The following is a 22,862-nucleotide window of genomic DNA, read 5'->3' on the forward strand; positions in this document are numbered from 1 at the left end:
AGTTGATTTTATTGCTCTGTGACTTTTTTTTTAATTGACTATTACTTTTTACTGAGGAGGAAGACATTATTGATATAAACCCCATAAGCTTGATCTAGGCAGTGGTGGTCGATCAGGAAATCAATACCCTTTGTAGATCGTCTTTATGGATACTTTTGCTGCTGCTTTTCCTTGGGATCCTCTCCTCCTCCCGCGTCAGCAGGAATGTAGCTGACTCAGGGTTGGAGACTCCCTGGAACACTGAGCAGAGTGTTCCCTCTGGCCTCTACCCCGACTACACCAAGATTTGGCCTTGTTTGACTTCTTTGCCTGCCACATATGGGGGTAATGAGCACAGTTGGGGCACTCTTGTCATGTCTACTCTGTGTTGAGTGTTACCAGGGAGGTGGGAGATTTCCAGTGTGGCACCTTTTTGAAGGGGACAGTGAGTGTTTTGTTTTTTATTTTGAGAGAGAGAGAGAGAGAGAGCAGGGAAGGGGCAGAGAGAGAGGGAGAGATTGAGAATCCCAAGCAGGATTCTGCATTCAGTGTGGAGTCCAGCGCAGGGCTCGATGTGGGGCTCAAACACATGAATCATGAGATCATGACCTGAGCTGCAATCAAGAGTTGGATGCTTAACCAACTGAACCACCCAGGTGTCCCAGAGACAGTGAGTTTTAAAGTGAAGAGTCCTTATAGAAGGAAGGTAGAAGGAAAGGGGTCATTTGCCAGAAAAAAATAATGACTCAAATCTGGTCTAGCTAAAGCACTGTTTGGGCAAGTTTTATGCCTGTACCATTTCCTGTTTCTGTTTCCCTAGCATGTGTTTTGGAGGAGATGAAGGATGATAGCATGTTTTAATTTTTCCAGACCCTCTTTTTTGCTGTAATAGTTCTTCATGGTGTTGTGGATGATAGTGAATTTATTTTATTTTATTACTATTTTTTTAAATGTTTATTTTAGAGAGAGACAGAGAATGTGTGTGTGCACAAGCAGGGGAGGGACAGAGAGAGAGGGAGACACAGAATCTGAAGCAGGCTTTGCACTGTCAGCTCAGAGCCTGATGTGGGACTCAAACCCACAACTGTGAGATCATGATCTGAACTGAAGTCAGTTGCTTAACTTACTGAGCCACCAAGGTGCCCAATACTGAATTTATTTTAATACAGTATTGTTCTTAAGACAAGGCCTGCCCAAATATTTACTTCCCTTTGAGGGAAGATCAGTTTTAGATGAAGGGATAAATAGCTCTGGGTCTTGATCAAGCTTGAGGATTGAGTGGAGGCAATTGAAAAGCAGGAATTAGGTGTTGTGGTTGTTAGGGTACAACCTAGGTGTCTGCAGCAGAGACTCGGAAATATAGTAGCTCAGACAAGTCCATTACTTCCCTGTCATTAAACTATCAAGAGGTAGGGACTTGTGCTCCCAAGACCATCTAGGGGTCTGGTTCCTTCTGTCTCTTGCTCTGTTCTTCCCTAGAGTATTATTATCCCTGTGTTTGCTTCCACTTTTAGACTTTTCCTACTTTGGGATTATTTCTTTATCCTTAACACTCTTCTGTTGTTTCAGGGGTTGGGGCCATTTAAAGATATGACTCTGGCCTTCCCTGAGGAGGAATGGAGACATGTGACCCCAGCCCAGATAGACTGTTTTGGGGAATATGTGGAACCCCAGGACTGTGGGGTCTCACCTCCAGGTAAGACTGTTTCCATCCCAAAGGTAAGAAACTGAGGAGTTGTGAAAGTTACAGGTTGGAGTTCTTGCCCTTGCCCCAGATTTCAGAACCTGGTGCTACCAACAAAAGAAGGCAAGTAAATGGGTCCAAGGAAAGAGTGTGGACCCAGGGTTTAAGGAGCCGGGCATGTGCTTTCCTGTCGGGAGAGGAACCAACGAGGGGGCAAGAAAACACAAGGTAGTTGTACTGGCTGTGATGAGACAGGTTGCTCATTAGGATTCCTGGAGCACCTATTCTGTCTCTGACTGAAGAGTACCCACGCAGGCTTGAAAGCAAAAGACGATCTTGTGTCTCGTTCCCTCAGCAGGGATTTATTGAGTGTCCATCAGGCACTTGCTCCAACTTTGCAGCTTTGTGTTGGGGCAGGACTAACGGTAGGGAAGCCTTCGGAGCACCAGGCGTGTGTACAGAGAATGCCCAGCTGCTCGATGTGGGCCCCTGTCACAGAGCAAGCAGAGCCTGGGCTGGGTCTGTCTCAGGTGGTGGCCAGGTTTTACCTGGGGTTGGAGCTGGAAGGGTGAGACCATGATGCACATGGAAAGTGCTCACAGGAGGAGGAGCAGTAAGAGAAGGAGGAAGAGTGAGCCTGGCGAAGAACAGGGAGAGGCCCTGGCGGGGAAGCTGGGGAGGGCACTGCAGGGGCTGGAGACTGCCGGAGTGGTGGTATCTCTGCAGGTTGGAGAGGGAGAGGAAAAGAAACGTGAGTGGGAACAACCCTTTCCTCTGTTCCCTCTGCTTTTCTTTTCATAACTTTTTGAGTATGTGCTGACTGCTCATCTGTCCTGACTCCACCCCACCTGGCATTTTTCCATCTTGAAATATGTTGAGGGATAAATGAGAGTATCACTGTACTGCCTTTAGTGCATGAGAGAACCAGTCCTGGCTCCACCACTTACTGTGACCTTTCTGGGCTTCCGTTTCTTCAGTCGCAAAATGGGGACATTCACAGAGCTCTCATGGCGTCGTGAGGATTAAATGAGATGATAAAGCTTAGCATTTGGTGAATATGATAGTGTTAGATACTTTTATTAGCTATACAAATATTATTCCTTTATGAGTCAGTCAACATTCATTTATTCACCCAAAAATATTTATTTGGTATTGTGGCCAGTACTCTGCCAGTCACTATGAAGAGTTAAAGTCCCTTGCCTTTGCGATCTTAGTAGTTCATATGAAGAGTCCAAATGCACGGAATAATGGTCATTATGGAGTAGTGTAAGGGGCCCTAGAGGAGGGGCTCAGGAGACCTGGGTCCAGGACAGGGTTGTTGTCACACCATGGCAGTGATGTGAGTGGCCAAAGGATGCCAACATGTGTTACAAAGAGATGTAAGACTTCTTTTTTTATTAAAAACTATTATTAAAAAATGTTTATTTGTTTTTGACAGAGAGAGAGAGAGAGAGAGAGGGGAGGGGCAGAGAGAAAGGGAGACACAGAATTCGAAGCAGGCTCTGAGCTGTCAGTACAGAGCCCGATATGGGGCTTGAACCTATGAACTGTGAGATCATGACCAGAGCAGAAGTTGGACGCTTAATCGACTAAGCCATCCAGGCGTCCTGAGATATAAAACTTCTGTAGATGGTAGAGGATGTGGAAACCTTCAGACATAACCATGCGGTTCAGGACCTCTTGCAACACAGCTGAGATGGTGGGGATACCAATATTCTAGTGCCTTGATGCCCCCAGGGACCCTCTGCTGGTGATGCTGCTGTGTGTTGGAATGATTCTGCCCTCTTATTCCAAAGGATTTTTATACCTGCCCCGCCCCCCGTCCCTGCCATCTGATTGCTCTGGAGACTCTGGTTGTATTCTTGTGCTGTTCTCACTGTTTCAAACAACCCAAGCACTTCCATAAGCATTTATGCGGAGTCTGGGTGGGCCAAGGTCCATTTCCCACGCATACTGTCTACTGGCTGTCTCAGCCTTCAGGTCTTCCTGTGATTTATTCCCATGTACTTGTGGCTCCTGCATTGATAGCTGTTTTGGATTAGGCCTGAGAAACTAGAATTCTATGATACATAATACCTAGCACATACTCACATCTCCCCAGGGTCCAGCTAAGACTCGTGCATTGCATTTAGTGTCAGTTTTACTATTCGTAACACCTGAAAACTGGAAATTACCCAAATGAATATCAGTCAAGTTCATAAATAGATTACAATATATTCTGACAGTGTCATACCAATGAAAAAGAACATAGTGTAACTATAGCTACATTCCATAATATGGGTGAATCTTACAAGGATAATAATGAGCGGAAGCATCCAGAAACAATATTTGAATCCACTACACAAAGTTCAAGACCAGGTAAAAGTACTTTATGCTGATAAAAGTTTGAATAGCATGTTAGCCAGGGGGCGGCAGAATATAGTCACTGGAGGGGCTGGGAGAGGGCTTTCTGGATACTGGTAGTTTCTTGACCTGGATGCTTTTTATATAGTTGTGTTCATTATGAAAATTCTTTGAATTCTACAGTTATGTTTTGTGCATCTTTACTTTCATGGAAAGTTTATAGAAGAATCTGTCAGAGGTGACAGCTGTGTCTTTCATATTTGTTTAGATTAGGCATGTGATGTTTCTCTTTTTGTGTTTTAGCGGCCTTACCTGAAAGGACCCTTTCTGTGCCTAAGTGCTGCTTGTCATTTTTGTCTCTTTCTCTCTCCTTTTTTTTTTTTTTAAGATTTTATTTTTAAGTAATTTCTATACCCAATGTAGGGCTTGAGCTCACAGCCCTGAGATCAAGAGTCACATGCTATATTGACTGAGCCAGGTACCCCTCCTCTCTTTTTTTCTGTCTTGGCTCTTTTGCTTCCTAGGGCCTTCCCTTTTGTTCACCTCCCTTTCTGCCTGTTCTGTAAACAATTGTTCTGTTAATTTAGAGAGAGTGAAACAGGGATCAGAGAAAGAACTTCTAGAAGGGTTGAGGCATTTCAGCAGCATTCACACGCATTTCAGTCTGGTAGAAGTCAGTGACAGATCGGATTCATTCATTCATCTAGTAGTTAGTAAGCCTGCGACAGTCTCCCAGGAGACCCAGATTAATAAAATCTGGTTAGGTGGAGGGAGGAGCGGGGGCAGGGACCGTGTGCTGAGCAAGTGTATGGAGGCTATGGAGAACTCTCAAGTAGCCCACCTGGATGGAATAAGCTGGAATAGGTTTATAATCTCTAGGGCAGGGAGAACACCTTGAGGAATGTAAAATGGCATTTTCAACAAGGTCGTGTATAAATAAGTGCACAATAAACAAAGTGCTAATTCAGTATAAATGTGCTGAAGAGACATAGCTAAGAGAGTAATCAGGGAATGTTTCTTCAAGGAAATCATTGAGTTAGATTTAGAAGGAAATACAAGTCTGAGTTAGAAAATTAACTGAGAGCACATTAAGATTTGGCAGACTATTCTGTAAAAAAGATATGGGGAGTTTTAGCTCAGGTTGCTACAATAGAATATTATAGGCCTGTGGCTTAAAACAACAAACATTTATTTCTCCGAGTTCTGGAGGCTGAGAAGTTCAAGATCAAGGTTCCTGTAGATTCAGTGTCTGGAGAGCGCCCTCCTCCTGGCTTGCAGCTGGCTGCCACCTCACTGTCTTCACATGGCAGACAGAGTGAGATTGTGGGATTGAGGGATCTATCCCGTGTCTTTGCCTCTCCCATCATGAGGGATCATGCTCACATGATTTCTGTGCTAAGAGCTCTGGTTTCCCTTCCTCTTTTTATAAGGACACTGATCCCATCATGGGGGCTCCACCCTAATGACTGTACCTTATAACTTCCTGAACAGCCCATCTCCTGATATCATCATGTTGGAGCTTAGGTTTTCAACCTATGAATTTTGGGCAAGACACAAACATTCAGTCAGTAACAAAGTGGGAAAAGGTAAAGTGAAGTCTGGTTTTAGAGTCCATGAAAGAAAACTGTATTGAGGTTATTGGTCAAAGGGAAAAAGAAAGAACTGTTAATGGGACATCTTTAGAAGCCAAGTTCTAACATAAAACTTTACTTTCATAACTGCTACAGAATTAGCTTGTATCTCCTTTGTCCTGTAGGCATTGGGAGCAAGGAAAAGGAGTCTAAAACCCAGCAGGCAGACCTCAAGGGGGCGCTTGCTCGGGTGACGGCAGAGAGGTTTGGGGAAGCCACACTCCAGAGCCCTGAGCTTGGAAGAACCTGTGAGCAGGAGCCCAGTAGCTCTGTGGGAAACATGCCAGGGCCGCCTCCTCCTCAGCATGGTGTCATACCCCTGCCCGATGACCTCAAGACCCACAGCTCCTTTTGGAAGCCTTTTCAGTGCCCCGAGTGTGGAAAAGGCTTCAGTCGGAGCTCAAATCTTGTCAGACACCAGCGAACCCATGAAGAAGAGAAATCCTATGGGTGTGTCGAGTGTGGGAAGGGGTTCACCTTGAGAGAGTACCTCATGAAGCACCAGAGAACCCACCTGGGAAAGAGACCCTATGTGTGCAGTGAGTGCTGGAAAACGTTCAGTCAGAGGCACCACCTCGAGGTCCACCAGAGGAGTCACACAGGGGAGAAGCCTTACAAGTGTGGTGACTGCTGGAAAAGCTTTAGCCGGAGGCAGCATCTGCAGGTGCATCGGAGAACTCACACAGGGGAGAAGCCCTACACTTGTGAGTGCGGCAAGAGCTTCAGCAGGAACGCAAACCTGGCTGTGCACCGGCGAGCCCACACCGGGGAGAAGCCATATGGGTGCCAGGTGTGTGGGAAGCGGTTCAGTAAAGGGGAGCGATTGGTCAGACACCAGAGGATCCACACTGGGGAGAAGCCCTACCATTGTCCAGCCTGCGGGAGGAGCTTCAACCAGAGGTCCATCCTCAATCGGCATCAGAAAACTCAGCATCGCCAGGAGACCCTGGCACAGTAAGGATGCACCTTTTTTACGAAAGGAAGGTGCTGGAAGGTGTAGGACCTTTCAGGATCGCCAAGTGGAGGGAGATCCTATTGGAGGATGCATTCGTCTTTCCTCACTGAAGGGCTTTGAGGAGGGAGTGGTAGAGTGATAGGGTGCAGAAAGGCACTTTGACCCATTTTCTTTCCATTTGTTGTCAAACAGAAGCAAGGCAATGCCTGATTTATTTTGGGTTTCCAGAGAGCACAGCTCCTCACGTCTCTTATCCAAGTGGTGCAAACTGTTTTTTACTGTCTTTTGGGAAATTATATCCTGAACTTCAGTTCAGGTTGAAGTTTTTTTCCTTCATTGGGATGTCATGTACGCCTCTCGAGCAAGTCTGACAAAGTTTTGTCCCATGTTGGCAAGTTACACCTCATTGTGATGAGGGCTGTATCGACCTGCAAAATCATTAGTTCAGACTCTGCCTTTCTTCTTTTCCATTTAACAAGTATTTATTGAACAGCTACTGTGTCTGGTGCTGGGAGCATATGAGCTGTGAGCCTCCCGGAACTGGTGATTTAGCAGTGGGAACACACACAGAACCATTAATAGCTCCAGACATTCTAAGTTATGTTTGTGGTACGTGCTGTTTGAGAGGGTCGTCTTCTGGTGCTCACTCGTTCTGCCCTGCCACTCAGGTGCTGGATCTTCCCCTCCCTAGTTAGGATCTCTCAGGCAGCCTTGTTTATTTTACTTTATTTTTACCCCCTTTGTCTCTGTAACAGCATACCCTCATTTGTATAGTTTCCCCATTATTCCTTGTACTGTAACAACTATCCACCCATCCAATAGGAAATTAATATTTTGCTATTGATTACCGAATAAACATGAAAGTATTTTAAAAAGTGTTCAGTTCTATATAAAGATCCAATTAAATAAATCTGAAAGATGAACTATTATTAATACACTGTATTTGATGGCATTTTATAGCATATAAGATGCTTTTTTTTCTATTTTCACTTTATCATTCCACACATATTTATTGAGGCCCAACAGTGTGCCAGGAACTCTTAGGTGCTTGCCATATATCAGTAAATAAAATGGGAAAAGTCCCTGACCTCGTGGAGCCTACATTTTAGTGAATATATTTGATCTTCAGAACCTCCTAAGGTGGAACCCATGGGTACTCCCATAAACTCTCTGGACCTGGGATCTGAGCCTTTGCTTGGTCCTTGTCAGTGTCTTGCCTTGAAATGCATTCGCCACTTACCTCTTGCTACCGGATAGTCTCAGTCAATACATCTAGATCCTTGTCATCTGAGAGGCTCTCAGTTGCCAACTGGGACTGATGAGGTGGTAGCGATGTGTTTTACATAAGTGCCGATTCAGGCAAAATAGAGATGTTTGTAGGCATTTAAAAATACTTAATGAGAAGATACTGTATTTGTACTGTTTACACTTTCTTATTCTGCCATCACTAAAAGGTTTCCTTTCTGTTTAAAATTCTGTTTAAAATATCTGTGTAATGAGCATGGACTACAATGCAGTGTTGTTGTAGTGCTATGCTTTCAAATGCTGGACGCTGGGTGAGTTTGTCTTTTGTTGACATGGTACTATAATTATAAGATGTGATTTGTTTTGTGGTGCCTTTTAATATTAGATTCTTTTACTCTAAGGTTTTTTTCTCCCCATTTTTTATTGTAAATCAGATAAATGATGACTTCAACACAGTTGTATTACTCAGTCTACTTTGAAACACATTATTTTATCACATATTTCTTAGATAACTATGGTAGATAGCCATGATGTTTGATTTTGATTTAGCAGATGATTTCCTGGCCTCTCCACTGTTTCATGAGCCTCTAGTAGCCAGGCCATAAATATATCTGAGATGTCATCCACTATCTGAGACACTAGGCTGCTTCTCCTTAGCAGTGTTGTGATCCAGATGCAGAATCAGCTCTTTTTTCCCCACTTCCCAGACAAGCTTGGCAAAGCTTGTAGCCAGCTAGCAGCCAAACCCAGGGAAAGGCTTTTCATGAGTCTCTGGCTTCTGGTCTGTAGGACCTGGGGGCTGACCTGGCTTGAGCTTGGCCTTCTCTAGGAGGTCCATATTCCAAAGCTAGGTGAGGAGTGTTGGGCCACTACAGGCTGGGAGTTGCTCATCAGTGGTCTTCCTGTTTACCTGAATTAAATGGTTAGATTCTTTTTGATAATATGCTTAGCCAAATAGGACTGTGGGTTTTCAGCCAGTTGGAATCTCTTCAGAGAAACTCAGGTAGGAGCCAGGCCTTGCTTTTTTTCTTGGGCACCTGTATCTGCTTTGAGACCAAAGTTTATGGATGATGCCTCAAACAGCCTCAAAAAATTTTTTTCCATGGAATTTTAGTAGCATGTATTTTTGTTATGTATTCAAATGTTAAATATTTTTCTGTATTTTTCTATTTAGACATTTTTTTATAATAGAAAATTTCAGACATATATAATGAATCCCCATGTATTCATTATTTGGCTTTACCCATTGTAAACTCCTAGCCGATCTTGTTTTATTTCTATACCCTTTTCCCTGTCTTCCTACCCTACTGAAGTATTTCAAAACAGCTCCCAAATACTGTCTATAAATATTTCAGTGTGTGCCTCTGAAAGATAAGAACTCCTTGAGGGACGCCTGGGTGGCTCAGTCAGTTAAGTGTCCAACTCTTGATTTTAGCTCAGGTCATGACCTCACAATTCGTGAGATCAAGCCCCGCGTTGAGCTCTGTGTTGACAGCGTAGGGCCTGCTTGGGACTCTCTCTTTTCCTCTTTCTCCTGTCTCTCTCTGCTCTTTCCCTGCTCGCACTTGCTCTCTCAAAATAAACTCTTTGCAAAAGAAAACCCACAATACTTTTATCATACCAATAAAAATAATTTCATAATTTGCAATTAATGTTTTCTTAAAAAGCACATACGTTTAAAATGTTTATTTGAATTAGGATCTAAATAAGATGCATAAATTGTAATTGGTTGCTTTGTCTTCTAAGTCTTACAATGTATAATTCCTATTCTTTTTTCTCTTGAAATTCATTCATGGAAGCAACTGCATTATTTATTTATCCTGTAGAATTTCTTGTCTTTGAATTTTGCTGTTTGCATACCCATGACGTTATTTAATATGTTTTTTTTGCCCTCTATGTTAACCAAAAACTTAAAGGAATAACCAAATTCATTTCTTGTATTTTGGCAAGAACACATTATAGATGATGGCATGTCTGGTTGTTTCTCTCTGATGTTAGGATCCTAGATGTATTTATTTCATAAATTCTATAAATGATTCATTTATTAGCTGGAATGCTTCTGTCAGAAATTTTCCCTCATTAACCATTAGGTTTCTTAGATAGAGTTCACAGGAAAGGAAATGCTTGATTCGTCCTTTTGCCTGTTTTCACAATAATGATCTGGTTGCTTTGTTTTCTGTAATTGTGATCAGGTATTTTTTCAATCAGCATACATTCATGGATTTTGGATTTCAGCCAGTCCACTGTACTTCTTGATGCTCAGATCATTTCACTTTTGGTCATTGGGAGCCTTTTCAACTTGCCTTCTGATTCCTTTTGACATAACTCTAGTCATCTTTGATAGCTTCTTTATTTTCTGATAGGACAGGATGTTGCAAACTCCTCTTGTACATTTCCTGCTCCCTTTGAGAGTGAAGAGAAGTGCTATTAATTATGCCAGGACAATATGGTAAAGTGGGACTCCAGGACAGATGGGGATATTTGGTCACCTTATATACAGCCCTCATTGTGTGTGATTGGATGTCTGTGGTTTCTTCACCCAACTATAATGTTGGGCACTTTCAGGGCTGGCAGGTAGTGTGTCCCATGCTGCTGTGATAATGAAGAGTGCCACTCCAAGGGGTATGACCTTTGTAAGAGAAACCCCTTTTTATACCTTGGGTGGTGACTTTCTGCCTAAGGTCTGTCCTGGGGAGCTATTGCATTAAACATTTGCTTTTCAAAATGTATGCCATGAATGTTATCAGCAGCCTGATAAACTATATTTCAGTACTTTCAGGTCCTCTTTTATTCCAGCCTAGGGGCAATTTGAAGAGCCCTTGTTTCTTAAAAAGTAAGTTGGTTTCAAGTTCATCATGCAACACAGGCTGACTTTATCTACTTCTGAGGTGAGGAAAGTAACTATCAGGAACATGTTTCTCCAGAGTCTACTTGCCCTTTTATTTTTTTATTTGTATTCTATTTTTAATTTTTTTTAAAGTTTATTTATTTTGAGAGAGAGAGTGTACATGAACGAGCATGTGAGTGGGGGAGTGGCAGAGAAGGGGAGTGAGAGAATCCCAACCAGGCTCCACACTGGCATTACAGGGCTGATATGAAATTCAAGATCATGACCTGAACTAAAATCAAGAGTTGGATGCTTAACTGACTGAGCCATCCAGGAGCCCTGCTACTTGTTCTTTTACAATTTAGCCAGTTTCTCAGCCTCTGCACTACTAATATTTTGTGCCAGGTAGTTCTTTGTTTTGGAGGCTGTCCTGGCTCTTTTGTGCATCAACCTACTACATGCTAGTAACACTCCCCAATCAACAACTAAGGAGGTTTCCAGACATTTCCAAATGTCCCCTGGGTGGCAAAATCGACCCTTGCTGAGAACCACTGCTTGTAACATTCAGGATAATTGCTGTTGTGAATTAGATGTTTTGTTTTTTTCTAATTTAAATTTTAGTTAGCCAACAGAATGCAATATTGATTTCAGGAGAATTTATTGATTCATCACTTAGAGCATGCAGTGCTCATTACAACTGCTCTTCTTAAGTACCCATCATTCATCTAGCCCATTCCCCCCCCCCCCCCCCCATTAACCCTCAGTTTGTTCTCTATCTTGTTAAGTAGTTGGTTTAGTTAGTGAAAGAAAGGACTGGCATTTCAAGGACTAGAGCTATTTCCTGCTAAGCTTAATACCCCAGCCTAACTTTCTAGAGAACAAAGTTTTACTAGAGATCACTGGGATTAAATGTAGTATTGCCATGTAGAGCCAAGAGCTATTGAGATAGAATCTCAGGATAGAGGCCTGGAAACTCTAAAACCTAGGTGGTTTCTATGCAGGCAACTTGGCTTATTGCTTTGGGTTCTTTTCAGGCAAGCACCTGCCATAGAGCCTCTATATCACAGAGAACTTTTGCTTGGGGCCTAGTTTCGCCTTTCCCAGTAAATGCATGTGTGTAGTGGGGGCCACTTAAACTCAATGCAGCCAGTGCCAGCCTTTTTTCCTTCATAATAAGGTCCTCAAGGCGCACGGTAGACAGTAAATATTTCAATGAAAGGTCTGGATTTCTGCCTTTTTTAGTAGCTAGAATGGTCATAAGAGTGCCTGAGGAGAAACATGACATCGCATTGCCCCTAGTGGCCCTTCTGATATGGCTGACATCTCTAGCTGTTGTGCTACCAATTGCAGTCACATCGAATTCACTTAGAAATGCCATAAGCCAAAGAAATTCACTGGGGCTTCCTACAATTTTGTATTCCTATCTTATTTTTTCCCTTTTATCTCAGTTTCTGAAGGACACATTTCTAAAGATTTATCATGTCCAACCTATCCCCAGTATTGACACATTTCAATAAAAATTTGAGTAAAAATTTGTTCATGACAGGGAGGGCGGGCAACGTTCTCCCTTGTGTTTGTTGCTGGGAATCTGAACTGCTAAGAGTGAGGATGGAGAGGGTTGGGTAAGGCAGGTGTTGTCCCTTGATAAACAGAGGGACTTGGGAGGAGCAATTCCAGTTTCCTGGAAGGGTGAATGGGCTCCAGTAGAATGGCTGCCATTGCTGCCACATGGTGTAGCCATAGCTCTGTCATCTGAGTGGCCAGAGACCAGGAAATGGCCGTACTCCCAAAAGCTCACCTCATATGTTTTCCCTTCCTTAGTAAAAACCATAATCTCTGGAAAAGGTAGTAGATTAACCTTTAGGTAGATTGGAAACAAAGAGGTGGCACGAGTCTATACCTTGTGACTCCCACCTCTGGTAGCTATTTGAGTATTATGTTATCTCTGTGTCTGTGAAACAGTTGAGGAAAATCTGATCTACATCACCTAGAGATTTCATTGACTCCTGCAAAAGGTCAGCCTGTTGTATGAACAGGAAAAGTAGAATGAACAATAAGTGGTTTCTCATCAAGAGCCAGTCTTCTTACTAGGTTTCTCCAGTCTTTAAGGGTTCCTGCTTCCTGAACTGAGGTGCTAATGGAAGGACTGGAAAGTAAGAGATGGAAAAAATCCCAGCAGTTAAAACAGTGTGGAACTCATTTGTAAATAGACCAATGGAATAGCAGGAAAGATTGAGAAATAGCCCTGGCTCTGTACTGAAGAGGTTAATTTTTTTAAAAGTCACATTGGTATAATTGGATAGCTATTTGGAGAAAGATAAAAATAGACCCACTTCTCACATCATATCCAAGAGTGAACTCCAGATGTATCAGGGATGTAACTAAAAAATGAAACTACCCAAGTACCAGAAGACACTGCGGATGAATTCCTCTAAAACATGGGTTCAGGGAAAAGGCTTTAAAACTGCGGCTTAAAATCCAGATGCACTAAAAGAAAAGATTGGTGCATTCCTACATAAAAATTTTGAGAACTTCTGAATGGCAAAAACCATAAGCAAAGACAAATGACAAGTTGGGAGAAAATACTTGCAACATAACGCAAAGTTCCAGTATTTCTAATATATGAAGAACTTTGTAAAAAAATGAGTTAACCCCCCCAAACAAAACAACCCCACTGAAAAATTGATAAACTGGAGATCACAAAAAAAGATACCGAAATGGCTATTAATGATATAAAAAGATGTTCACCTTTGCTCAAAATAAACTCCAATTAAAACTGCACTGACTGAGAGATTTCTTTTCTATCACATTGGCCAAAATTCCAAAGCTTGGCAATACACACTATTGATGAGTTTGTGGGGAAACAAACAGGAATTCTTACCCATTGCTAGCAGAATGCAAAATAGTGCAGCCTCATGTGGAGGAGAATTTAGTAATAGCTAACGAAATTATGGATGAATTTACTGTAAAGCTATCCCTCTAACAATATGAAAATACACATGCACAACATTATTCATTACAGCATTCTTACTGCAAAAAATACTGGAAGCTGCATGAATATCCAAGATAGGTGATTGAAAAAATTATGACACATCCACACAATGTAGTATTGTGCAAATTTTAAAAACTTTATCATGGGGCACCTAGGTCGCTCAGTCAGTTAAGCATCTGATTCTTGGTGTCGGCTCAGGTTATGATCTCATAGTTTGTGAGTTCAAGCCCCACATTGGGCTCTGCGCTGGCAGCATGGAGCCTCTCTTTCCCTCTCTGCCCCTCCTCCACTCCCACTGTCTCTGTCTCTCTCAAAATAAATAAATACACTTTAAAAAAGTAAAAAACATTGGGTCAGTTTTCACAATTGGAATATGAATCTGGCTTAGGTAGAATCATATCAATGTTAAATGTACTAATGTTGATAATTGTGTTGTGGTTATGTAAGAGAATATCCCTGTTCTTAGGAAATACACACTGAAAAATTTAAGGATAAAGGACCATTGTGTATATGTGAGGGGGAGGAAGGAGGAAGAAGAGGGAAAAAAAGAAACAAGGTAAAAATGTTAAGGATAAGTTAATCCAGGTAAAGGGATATATGGATATGTTGTACTATTGTCATTGTAATTGTTATGTAATTATTGAAAATTCTTGAAATTATTTTATTATAAAAATTTCAAGTATTAAAAAAAAGAACTAACATCATTTACTACTTCTGACCGTGGGAGGAAAAGGGTCCCACATACTTGTCCGATGATAATGGCCCTAAAGTGGGAGCAAGAGGGTGGCACAGCATATAGCTCACAAGATACACCAATTTAATCATACCTCATCTTGCTCAAGAGCTGCAGATTCATTCCCACATTTTTTCCACTGTGCATGGTGGGCCAAGCCTCCTTCATGCAGTGAATGAAGCTGGTGTGGCAGCTTTCTTTTCGGTGTCTTCATCCATATTCTTGATTTTGTGTAGGTGTACTCACAAAATACTTTCCATTCAGCCTTTAGACCGGTCATTTGCTTCAGGCCTTGTGACCTCTACAGGTGCTTTCAGCCACATTATACCTCCTGCCGCAAATTAGGGATCATCTTCCCCAAACCTGCTGGCTTTAGCCCATTGCTTCAGGGAGCATCTTTGGTCATTAATGCATGCTCTGGTTGATACATACGTACAGGTATCCCTGTGGGCATTCAATCTCACAGTGTTTTGGAATTATTTCATAATTTGTAATTTACTTGGTGCTTATGACAGACCTCTATGACAGTACAAAACTGATGGTCAAATAAATGAAATCTGGAGGGTTAGCTGGTTTGAACAGCAATGAGTTAAAAGGGAAGAGTAAGCCTCATTGTAGAATTGTTGAATATGAAATAACAGAAGGGTTGTTAGATGTTGGGGACTGGTCTTTAGAAGGCAGGTCAGGGTTGAAAGCCTAGTTTTTTGGTGTGTTTTGTTTTGTTTTTTAGAGTCAGTGGGTATGCCAGAAATTAGGCTTTCTGGGTGCCTATCACACACCCCTAGTATGTGATAGAGTTTACCTACCATCCAGTGACCCTGGGTATACATCTGGAAGCTCCCCCAATGCCAAGCCCTAGCAAACTTTGCAGGACCTCAGCTCCAGCCCACATCTAGTATCTTTACACACGTTAGATCAGCAAGAGCTGTTATGCCCAGAGACCCATAACATTCCAGTGTCCTTACTGGTCCCTGACTGCTCTGTCACCCCCTACTCCAAGTGTGACCCTGATGCCTCTCTGGTAAATCCTACCTGGCTCTGATCATACCTCTACATTGAAGTACTTTATACTTCAGGAAACTCAGGGAAGGGGAGTAGTGGGACATGTAACTGGATTGTGTGGGGTTGGACTTTAGAAGATCATTTCTCATAGAATAATGGCATCTGACTCAAAAGATCCAGTGTAGCAGATCTAGAAGTTAGTGATCCAGCTCCACTGTCTAAGAACTTTCCCTTGCTTTCCACGCTACTGCAGAGGATACTGCTGCCTCTGGGTGGTAGTCAACACTCAGTAAATCCAGCTATGTCAGCTTGCTCGGGTGTATTCACATCCTTGCTAGTGGTGGAGTTAGCAAGTCTTTGTCATACTTTGTGCTCAAGGTGAAAACTGTCCTTAGGATAGTCCAGATAGAGGTTTTGTTCTTTATGCTGTTAATTAAAAAAGGAGGCCATTAATTTGACTGAGGTAGTTCTAATGCCTTGGCAGCCTACATAAGCAACCCAAAACCTAAGTCTGTAAATGCCTCAAGGTTAAGAAATCAAAACAAGGATAAACAGTCACAAACAGCCAACTGGGCTTTCTCATACAAGACAAATGTAAGCTCTAGCCAGTCAAATGGTTTCCTTGCTTTGCTTCCTATCTTTTTACATGTCTTGCCACTACCTCCTGTGGATAGAGTGCTGCTAACCATTTCTGGTTTGATACTGCCTGATGGGACTCAGTTTTTGCTCAAACTTAACAATTTAAAAACGCTTCAGGTTATCTTTTAACAGTGCTTTTCAACAGAGATTCTCAAATTATTATCTGAAGACCACTTGACATCAAAATCACCTGGGGAACTTTTTTTTTTTTTAACATTTATTCATTTTTGAGAGAGAGAGAGAGATACAGAGCATGAGTGGGGAAGGGGCAGAGTGAGAGGGAGACATAGAATCAGAAGCAGGCTCCAGGCCCTGAGCTGTCAGCACAGAGCCTGACACGGGGCTCGAACTCACAGACTGCAAGATCATGACCTGAGCCGAAGTCGGACATTTAACTGACTGAACCACCCAGGTGCCCCTTGGGAAACTTTTAAAAACTGTATTTGTGGATGGAGTAGTGGTCCAAAGGGACCTAAGAATCTTCATTTTACCCAACTCCTCAGATGATAATAATGCACATAAATTTTAAGAATGGTAGCTCCATTGAGTAGAACACTGTGGCTTCACCAGAGCGCTCATTCAAACATTGGAACAGATCCTGAAGTTTACTCCCACCAGCCCACAGCAAGTATGAGATGGCTCTAGGAAGGAACAGCAACGCATGACCTTCCATAGCAAAATGTTACTGTACTCCTCTCAGGTTGTAGCCATAACACACAAATTTCTTCAACAATACAGGACAGTTACATCCTGATCTCCCACTAGCAAAGTACTTTGTGAGCTAACAGAACCAAATCTGTAAGTTGTTCTGAGATCTGTGTTGGTAAAAGATCTTTAACAGTATTCTTTTAAGTAAACTCTTTGTTCTGTATAACTATAGAGGAGGATTCAGAGTGCATTGAGGGCATTGATGGTGAGACCACTGAAATGATACAGGAGAGTTTGAGAAAGAGCACAGCTTCTGTGACTGAGAATCAGTCCTCATCCAGAAGTCGAGTTCAATATTAGACTGGATTCTAGATCAGATCTCTGTTCAAGAAAAAAAGAAAAAGCCTTCCCTTTTTTTTTTTTTTTTTGAATGACGTGTTGTTTCCTCTTATTTTACCTTGACTTCTTAGTAAAATATCTTAAGATGTAATCCTTTTGTGCCTGACTAAAGTAAAGTGATGTCTTGATTGGTTGAAGGAAAAAGAAGATAAGGGGGAGGAAGATAAGGGAGGGGAAGACTAAGTGCAGGGCCATTTGTAGATTTGGCTGTCACTTTGTTGGAAGAAGCCTTCACAAAGGACACATGTCCTTTATTATGTAGAGGTAGCAAAAATAATTCTCCTTATCTTTCTCATTCCACTGGATCTTTTCTCAGTATTTTGTTATTTGATTTGATTTGATTTGATTTGATTTGATTTGATTTGATTTGATTTACTTTCCAGTGTAGTTTCAGGTGTACAATTTAGTGATTCAACTATTCCATACAAAAATACAAAATGTTTCACAAATTTGCATGTTATCCTTGTGCAGAGGCCATGCTAATCTTCTCTGTATGGTCCCAATTTTAGTATAAGTGCTGTCAAAGTGAGCACTCTTTTCAGTTTTAATATCTATTTCCTTACCACCCTTCCATCCAAACTGTTCCAAACCTACTTTGTTTATGTGGAGCTGACTCTAGGTGTTATCTAAGGGGAGATCCATTCCTATACTGTCATTTCTATAGACCATATCATGGTCAGAATAGCTCCATTCATACAGAACACACTGACATCTCAATATTGGATCTTTATTCAATATGTATTATATTACTGCATTTCATTTTCCTTTCCTAACTTAGTAAGTGTAGTAGCAAAAATGAAAAAAAAGTAGTAGACTAACCTCAGGCTAGGGGCACCTGGGTGGCTCATTTGGTTAAGTGTCTGACTTTGGCTCAGATCATGATCTCACCATTTGTGGATATGAGCCCTGTGTCAGGCTCTGTGCTGACAGCTCAGAGCCTGGAGCCTGCTTCTGATTCTATGACTCCCTCTCTCTCTGCCCCTCCCTGGCTCAGCTTGTGCTCTGTCTCTCTCTGTCTCTAAAACATAAATAAACATTAAAAGAATTTTTTTAGAATAGCCTCAGGCTACAGACAGATAGAAAGACATGCAACTTTTCACCGAAGACATTTAATAGAGATTTCAAGGTTTGTTTGTTTGTTTGTTTTTATCTCTTAGTTTGAGTGTGGAGAAAATAGAACACTTGTACACTGTTGGTGGGAATATAAAAAGCAAAAGTGCTTTGTAAGACAGTATGGCGTCTCCTCAAAAAATTAAAACTCGAGTTACCATATGATGTAGCAATTCCACTTCTGGGTGTAGACTCCAAAGAATTAAAAACAGGGACTGCCATGTTCATAGCAGTGTTATTCACCATAGTCAAAAGGTGGAGGCAACCCAAGTGTCCATCAATGGATGAATGGATAAGCAAAATGTGGTCTTTCCATAAAATGGATTATTCAGCGTTAAAAAAGGGAGGACATTCTGACATGCTACAGCATGGATGAACCTTGAAGGCATTGTGCTAAGTGAAATAAAAGGACAAGTGCTGTATGATTCCATTTATATGAAGTACCTAGAGTAGTCAAATTCAGAAAGACAGAAAGTAGAGGAGTGGTTGCCAGGGTCTGGGAGCAGAAGGAATGGGGAGTTGGTGTTTAATGGGTGGAGAGTTTCAGTTTTGCAAAGTGAGGAGTTTTATGGAGGGATGATGGTGTGGCTGCACAACAGTGTGAATGTACTGTATGCCACTGAACTGAGCACTAAGATGATAAATTTACATTATATGTATTTTACCACTAAAAAAAAAAAAAAAGAAATGTGCATTGGCTTTATCAACTTAAAGAATCATTGGTGGTATTGGTAAGAGCAGTTTCAGTGGCATGGTGGGGTGGGGGGAAGCGAGATTCCAGGGTGTTTTGAATTCTCCCTTGAGTTCTAACTCATAGATACTGCTACCCACTTTGAAGATCAAATAGGCATCTCAAACTTATCACAAAACCAACCGCTTGGTTTTCTCTCCACCATCCAAACCTCTCTCTCTCTCTCTCTCTCTCTCTCTTTTTTTTCTCATCTTAGTGGATAGACCTTGCATTCCCTCAGTTGCTCAGGCCAAAAAGCCTACAACACTCTCTCATACCCTGAATCCACACCATCAGCAAATTCTGCTGGTTCTCCTTTCAACCCACACACAGTCTGGCAACTTAATATTACCTCCAGCATGTTCAGGTTCGAGCCACCATCTCTCTTGGACTACTTTAACAGCCTTCTGATTAATTTGCATGCTTCTATTCTTTCTTCTTGATAGTCTCTTCACCATATAAGAACCAGACAATCTTTAGAATATATAAATAAGATTATCTCACTTCCTCTGTTCAGAACTTTCCAAAGGCTTCCCTTCTCAGAATAAAAGCCAAAGACCTTACTTAACTAACAGTTCTCCCTGGAGCACATTGACCAACATGCCAGGAATGCTCCCTCTTAGGGGCTATGCTTTTGTTATCTTTGCCTGGAACCCATTTTCTCAAGACCTTTTGCAACTTTATATCTCTTCTTCATGTGAGTTTCTGTTTTGAGAGACCTTTCCTAACTACCTTTCCTAACTACTTTCCTAACTACCTATTCTACTCAATAGAATATGATATTAGGAAAGGTAGTTAGGTAGGTAGTTAGGAAATGTTATGATATGATATGATTATGATATGATATTTTTAAAATGTGTCTGCAAATTCTTTGTCATTCTTCCCATTAAGAGATAGAGTCTAATTCCTTTCCTCTTGAATATTGACTGACCTTAGTGACTCTTAACAAAATACGGAGGCAGTGAGGCTATGTTACTCCTCAGGGTAGGTCATGAAAAACAGTAGTTGGGATGCTGGCCTTGGAACAGAACCGTCATGCTGTGAAGGAGCCCATGTCACACAGACATGCCACACTCCAGCAACAACAGCCCTAACTGTGGTCCTCACTGACAACCAGCATCAACCGTTAGATACATGAGTGGGGAATCCTTCAGGAGAACTCTAGCCCAAGCTTGTTTGTATACAACTGCATGATGGACCCTGAGGGAGCATTGCTGAGATCAACCCAGTCACCCCCAGAAATATGAGAGAGAAAATAAATGATTGCTGTTATTTTTTAAAGATTGCTTTAACTAACATTTATTGACTATCTATTAGTTATCACAGGTTATTTTATATACAAGAACTTGTTTAACCTCTATAGTATCCCTGGTTAGATAGGCATTATTTATTTTTTATTGTTTTATTATTTCTTTTAAGTAGGGTCCATGCCCAATGTGGAGCTTGAACTCACCACCCTGAGATTAAGGGTCACATGCTCCACCAACTAAGCCAGCCAGGCACCCCAGTGATTGCTGTTATTTTAAGCCACTAAATTTGGGTGTTTTTTTTTCTCAACAATGGACACTTGAAGCACAGACCCTACCACAATTATACTCCTTATCAGTTGCTAGTTCCTGACCTGAATATGTTTTTCTTTTTCTTTATAGCACTTAGCATTTACAGCTTTCTGACATGTGCATATTTGTTTTGTTTTTTTTTTTTCCTGTTCTCCTCCCATGCCCTGGAACATTAGCTGCATGAAGGTAGAAACTTTCTTTTGTTTGCTGATATATCAGTACCTATAATATTACCTGGTGCAGAATTGTCATTGGAGCTCAAATTGTATTTGTTAAGTGGATGTAACTATGGCCCTCTGGTGTGGAAAAGGCATCCACTGTGAACAGGAAGGTATTGGGGTGAAAGAGTTATATAGGACTTGGAAAATGCTGTAAAGGAGATATTTATTATTCTCATTATTCTTTTTTTTTTAAGTTTATTTTCAGAGAGAGAGAGAGAGAGAGAGAGAGAGAGAGAGCGAGCACAAGTTGGGGAGGGGCAGGGAGAGAAGGAGAGAAGGAATCCCAAGCAGGTTCTGTACTGTCAACATAGAGCCCCACCTGGGGCTTGAACTCACGAACTGTAAGAAATCAAAGTTGGATGCTTTCACGAACTGAGCTGAAATCAAAGTTGGATGCTTAGCCAACTGAGCCTTCTAGGCGCCCCTATTCTCATTCTTTTTTTTTTTTTTTTTGTCTTCAAGCTTTTATTTAAGGGCAATTATCTACAATGAACTTCAAATCTTATTAAAAGCAGCCATGTCCATGGACTGCACACAGTCCTCAAAAGCAGTGATCCACTCCTCCAGCATATCTGTTCCAACTTTATCATCTTCCACTACACACTGTATTTGAAGTTTTTTGATTCCATACCCCACTGGAACTAGTTTAGAAGAGCCCCAAACCAAGCCGTCTGCTTGAATGCTTCGGATGCACTCAGTTGCATATCTGTCTCATCGTCCCAAGGTTTCACGTCTAGTAAGATGGAAGACTTGGCAACAAGTGCAGGTTTTTTGGCTTTCTTTGACTCATATTGTGCAAGGCGTTCCTCTCTTAGCTGCTTTGCTTCTTCACTTTCTTCCTCCTCCTCAGAACCAAAGAGATCAATGTCATCATCATCTTTACTATCTGTAGCTCCACTTCCTGTGATGCATTCCACATTAGAAGGGCCATACTTGCCCAAAGCTTTCTTCACTCCTGGAAGGCTGGTCTTTTCCTTTTCGTAAGACTTGATGTGATTATACCAACATAGGACATGATACAAGTTGGCAGGTGGAGGGCCGGAGACTACTTCAAATACTGCCACGTCTGCTTGTGATGGCACATACCCCTCGATGTAGCTCTTGTCTGCCAGGTAGTCGTTGAGCACCTGGAGGCCAGTGGGGGTTTTCAGGTCTCCAAAACCCATGGCGTGAGCTGATCCCAGAACGGGGCTGCAGTGGAGGAAAAGACGAGCGTGGGGAGTGAGCGCCTTGTGCTAAGAGGGAAAAGGGTCTCATTATTCTTGAAGATGCTTCCACTTTACTACTGGTGGTACTTAATAATGCTATTTTTAAAAATGTGGATACTAGAACTATTTTTTCCTTTCTTCTTGAATACCTTATTTATTATTAATTTTAAAATATAATTTATTGTCAAGTTAGCTAACACAGTGTTTACACTGTGCTCTTGGCTTCGGGAGTAGATTCCCATGATTCATCGCTTACATACAACACGCAGTGCTTATCCCAACAAGTACCCTCCTCAATGCCTATCACCCATTTTCTCCTTTCCTCCAGGCCCCCATCAACCCTCAGTTTGTTCTCTGTATTTGAGTCTCTTATGGTTTGCCTCCCTCTCTGTTTGAAACTATTTTTTCCCCTTCCCTTCCCCCATGGTCTTCTGTTAAGTTTCTCAAATTCCACATGTGAGTGAAAACATATGATATCTGTCTTTCTCTGACTGACTTGTTTCACTTAGCATAATACTCTCCAGTTCCATCCATGTTGTTGCAAATGGCAAGATTTCATTCTTTCTCATTGCCAAGTAGTATTCCATTGTATATATAAACCATATCTTTATCCATTCATCAGTTGATGGACATTTGGGCTCTTTACATAATTTGGCTATTGTTGATAGCGCTGCTATAAATATTGGGGTACGTGTGCCCCTATGAATCAGCACTTTTGTCTCCTTTGGATAAATTCCTGGTAGTGCTATTGCTAGGTCTTGGGGTAGTTCTATTTTTAGTTTTCGGGGAACCTCCACACTGTTTTCCAGCAACTGCACCAGTTTGCATTCCCACCAACAGCGCAAGAGGGTTCCTGTTTCTCCACATCTGCGCCAGCATCTGTTGTTTCCTGAGTTGTTAATTTTAGCCACTCTGATGGTGTGAGGTGGTATCTCAGTGTGGTTTTAATTTGTATTT

At 41.7% G+C, this 22,862-nt stretch overlaps 2 protein-coding genes and 1 non-coding gene across 6 annotated transcripts in view; 1 reads left to right on the forward strand and 2 right to left on the reverse strand.

Moving 5' to 3' along the window:
• The window catches only part of ZSCAN25 (zinc finger and SCAN domain containing 25), a 22,174-nt gene extending 5,120 nt beyond the window's left edge, over positions 1-17,054 (forward strand). For 3 of the 4 annotated variants that reach the window (XM_040456277.1, XM_040456275.1, XM_040456276.1), the window contains 2 exons: positions 1,549-1,675; positions 5,763-7,525. In XM_040456277.1, the coding sequence (XP_040312211.1) occupies positions 1,549-1,675; positions 5,763-6,595 (960 nt within the window). In that variant the 3' untranslated portion in view covers positions 6,596-7,525. Of the gene's footprint in view, positions 1-1,548; positions 1,676-5,762; positions 7,526-16,910 lie in introns of those variants that run through there. The other variant, XM_040456278.1, reaches the window with a different exon arrangement.
• Positions 17,055-17,503: 449 nt separating this feature from the next.
• On the reverse strand, positions 17,504-17,610 carry LOC121017848 (U6 spliceosomal RNA). Its single transcript, XR_005784920.1, has one exon. It is a non-coding gene; the product is annotated as a U6 spliceosomal RNA (small nuclear RNA).
• Positions 17,611-21,133: 3,523 nt separating this feature from the next.
• LOC121017821 (elongation factor 1-beta-like) lies at positions 21,134-21,878 on the reverse strand. The gene is given in 2 exon segments (XM_040456307.1): positions 21,134-21,398; positions 21,401-21,878. Coding segments are annotated over 2 exon segments (669 nt in total). The 5' UTR covers positions 21,864-21,878; the 3' UTR covers positions 21,134-21,192.
• Positions 21,879-22,862: the final 984 nt, after the last annotated feature.

This window comes from Herpailurus yagouaroundi, unplaced genomic scaffold (genome assembly GCF_014898765.1).
Source record: "Herpailurus yagouaroundi ecotype Mexico unplaced genomic scaffold, PumYag 216, whole genome shotgun sequence".
Classification (NCBI taxonomy): Eukaryota; Metazoa; Chordata; class Mammalia; order Carnivora; family Felidae; genus Herpailurus; species Herpailurus yagouaroundi.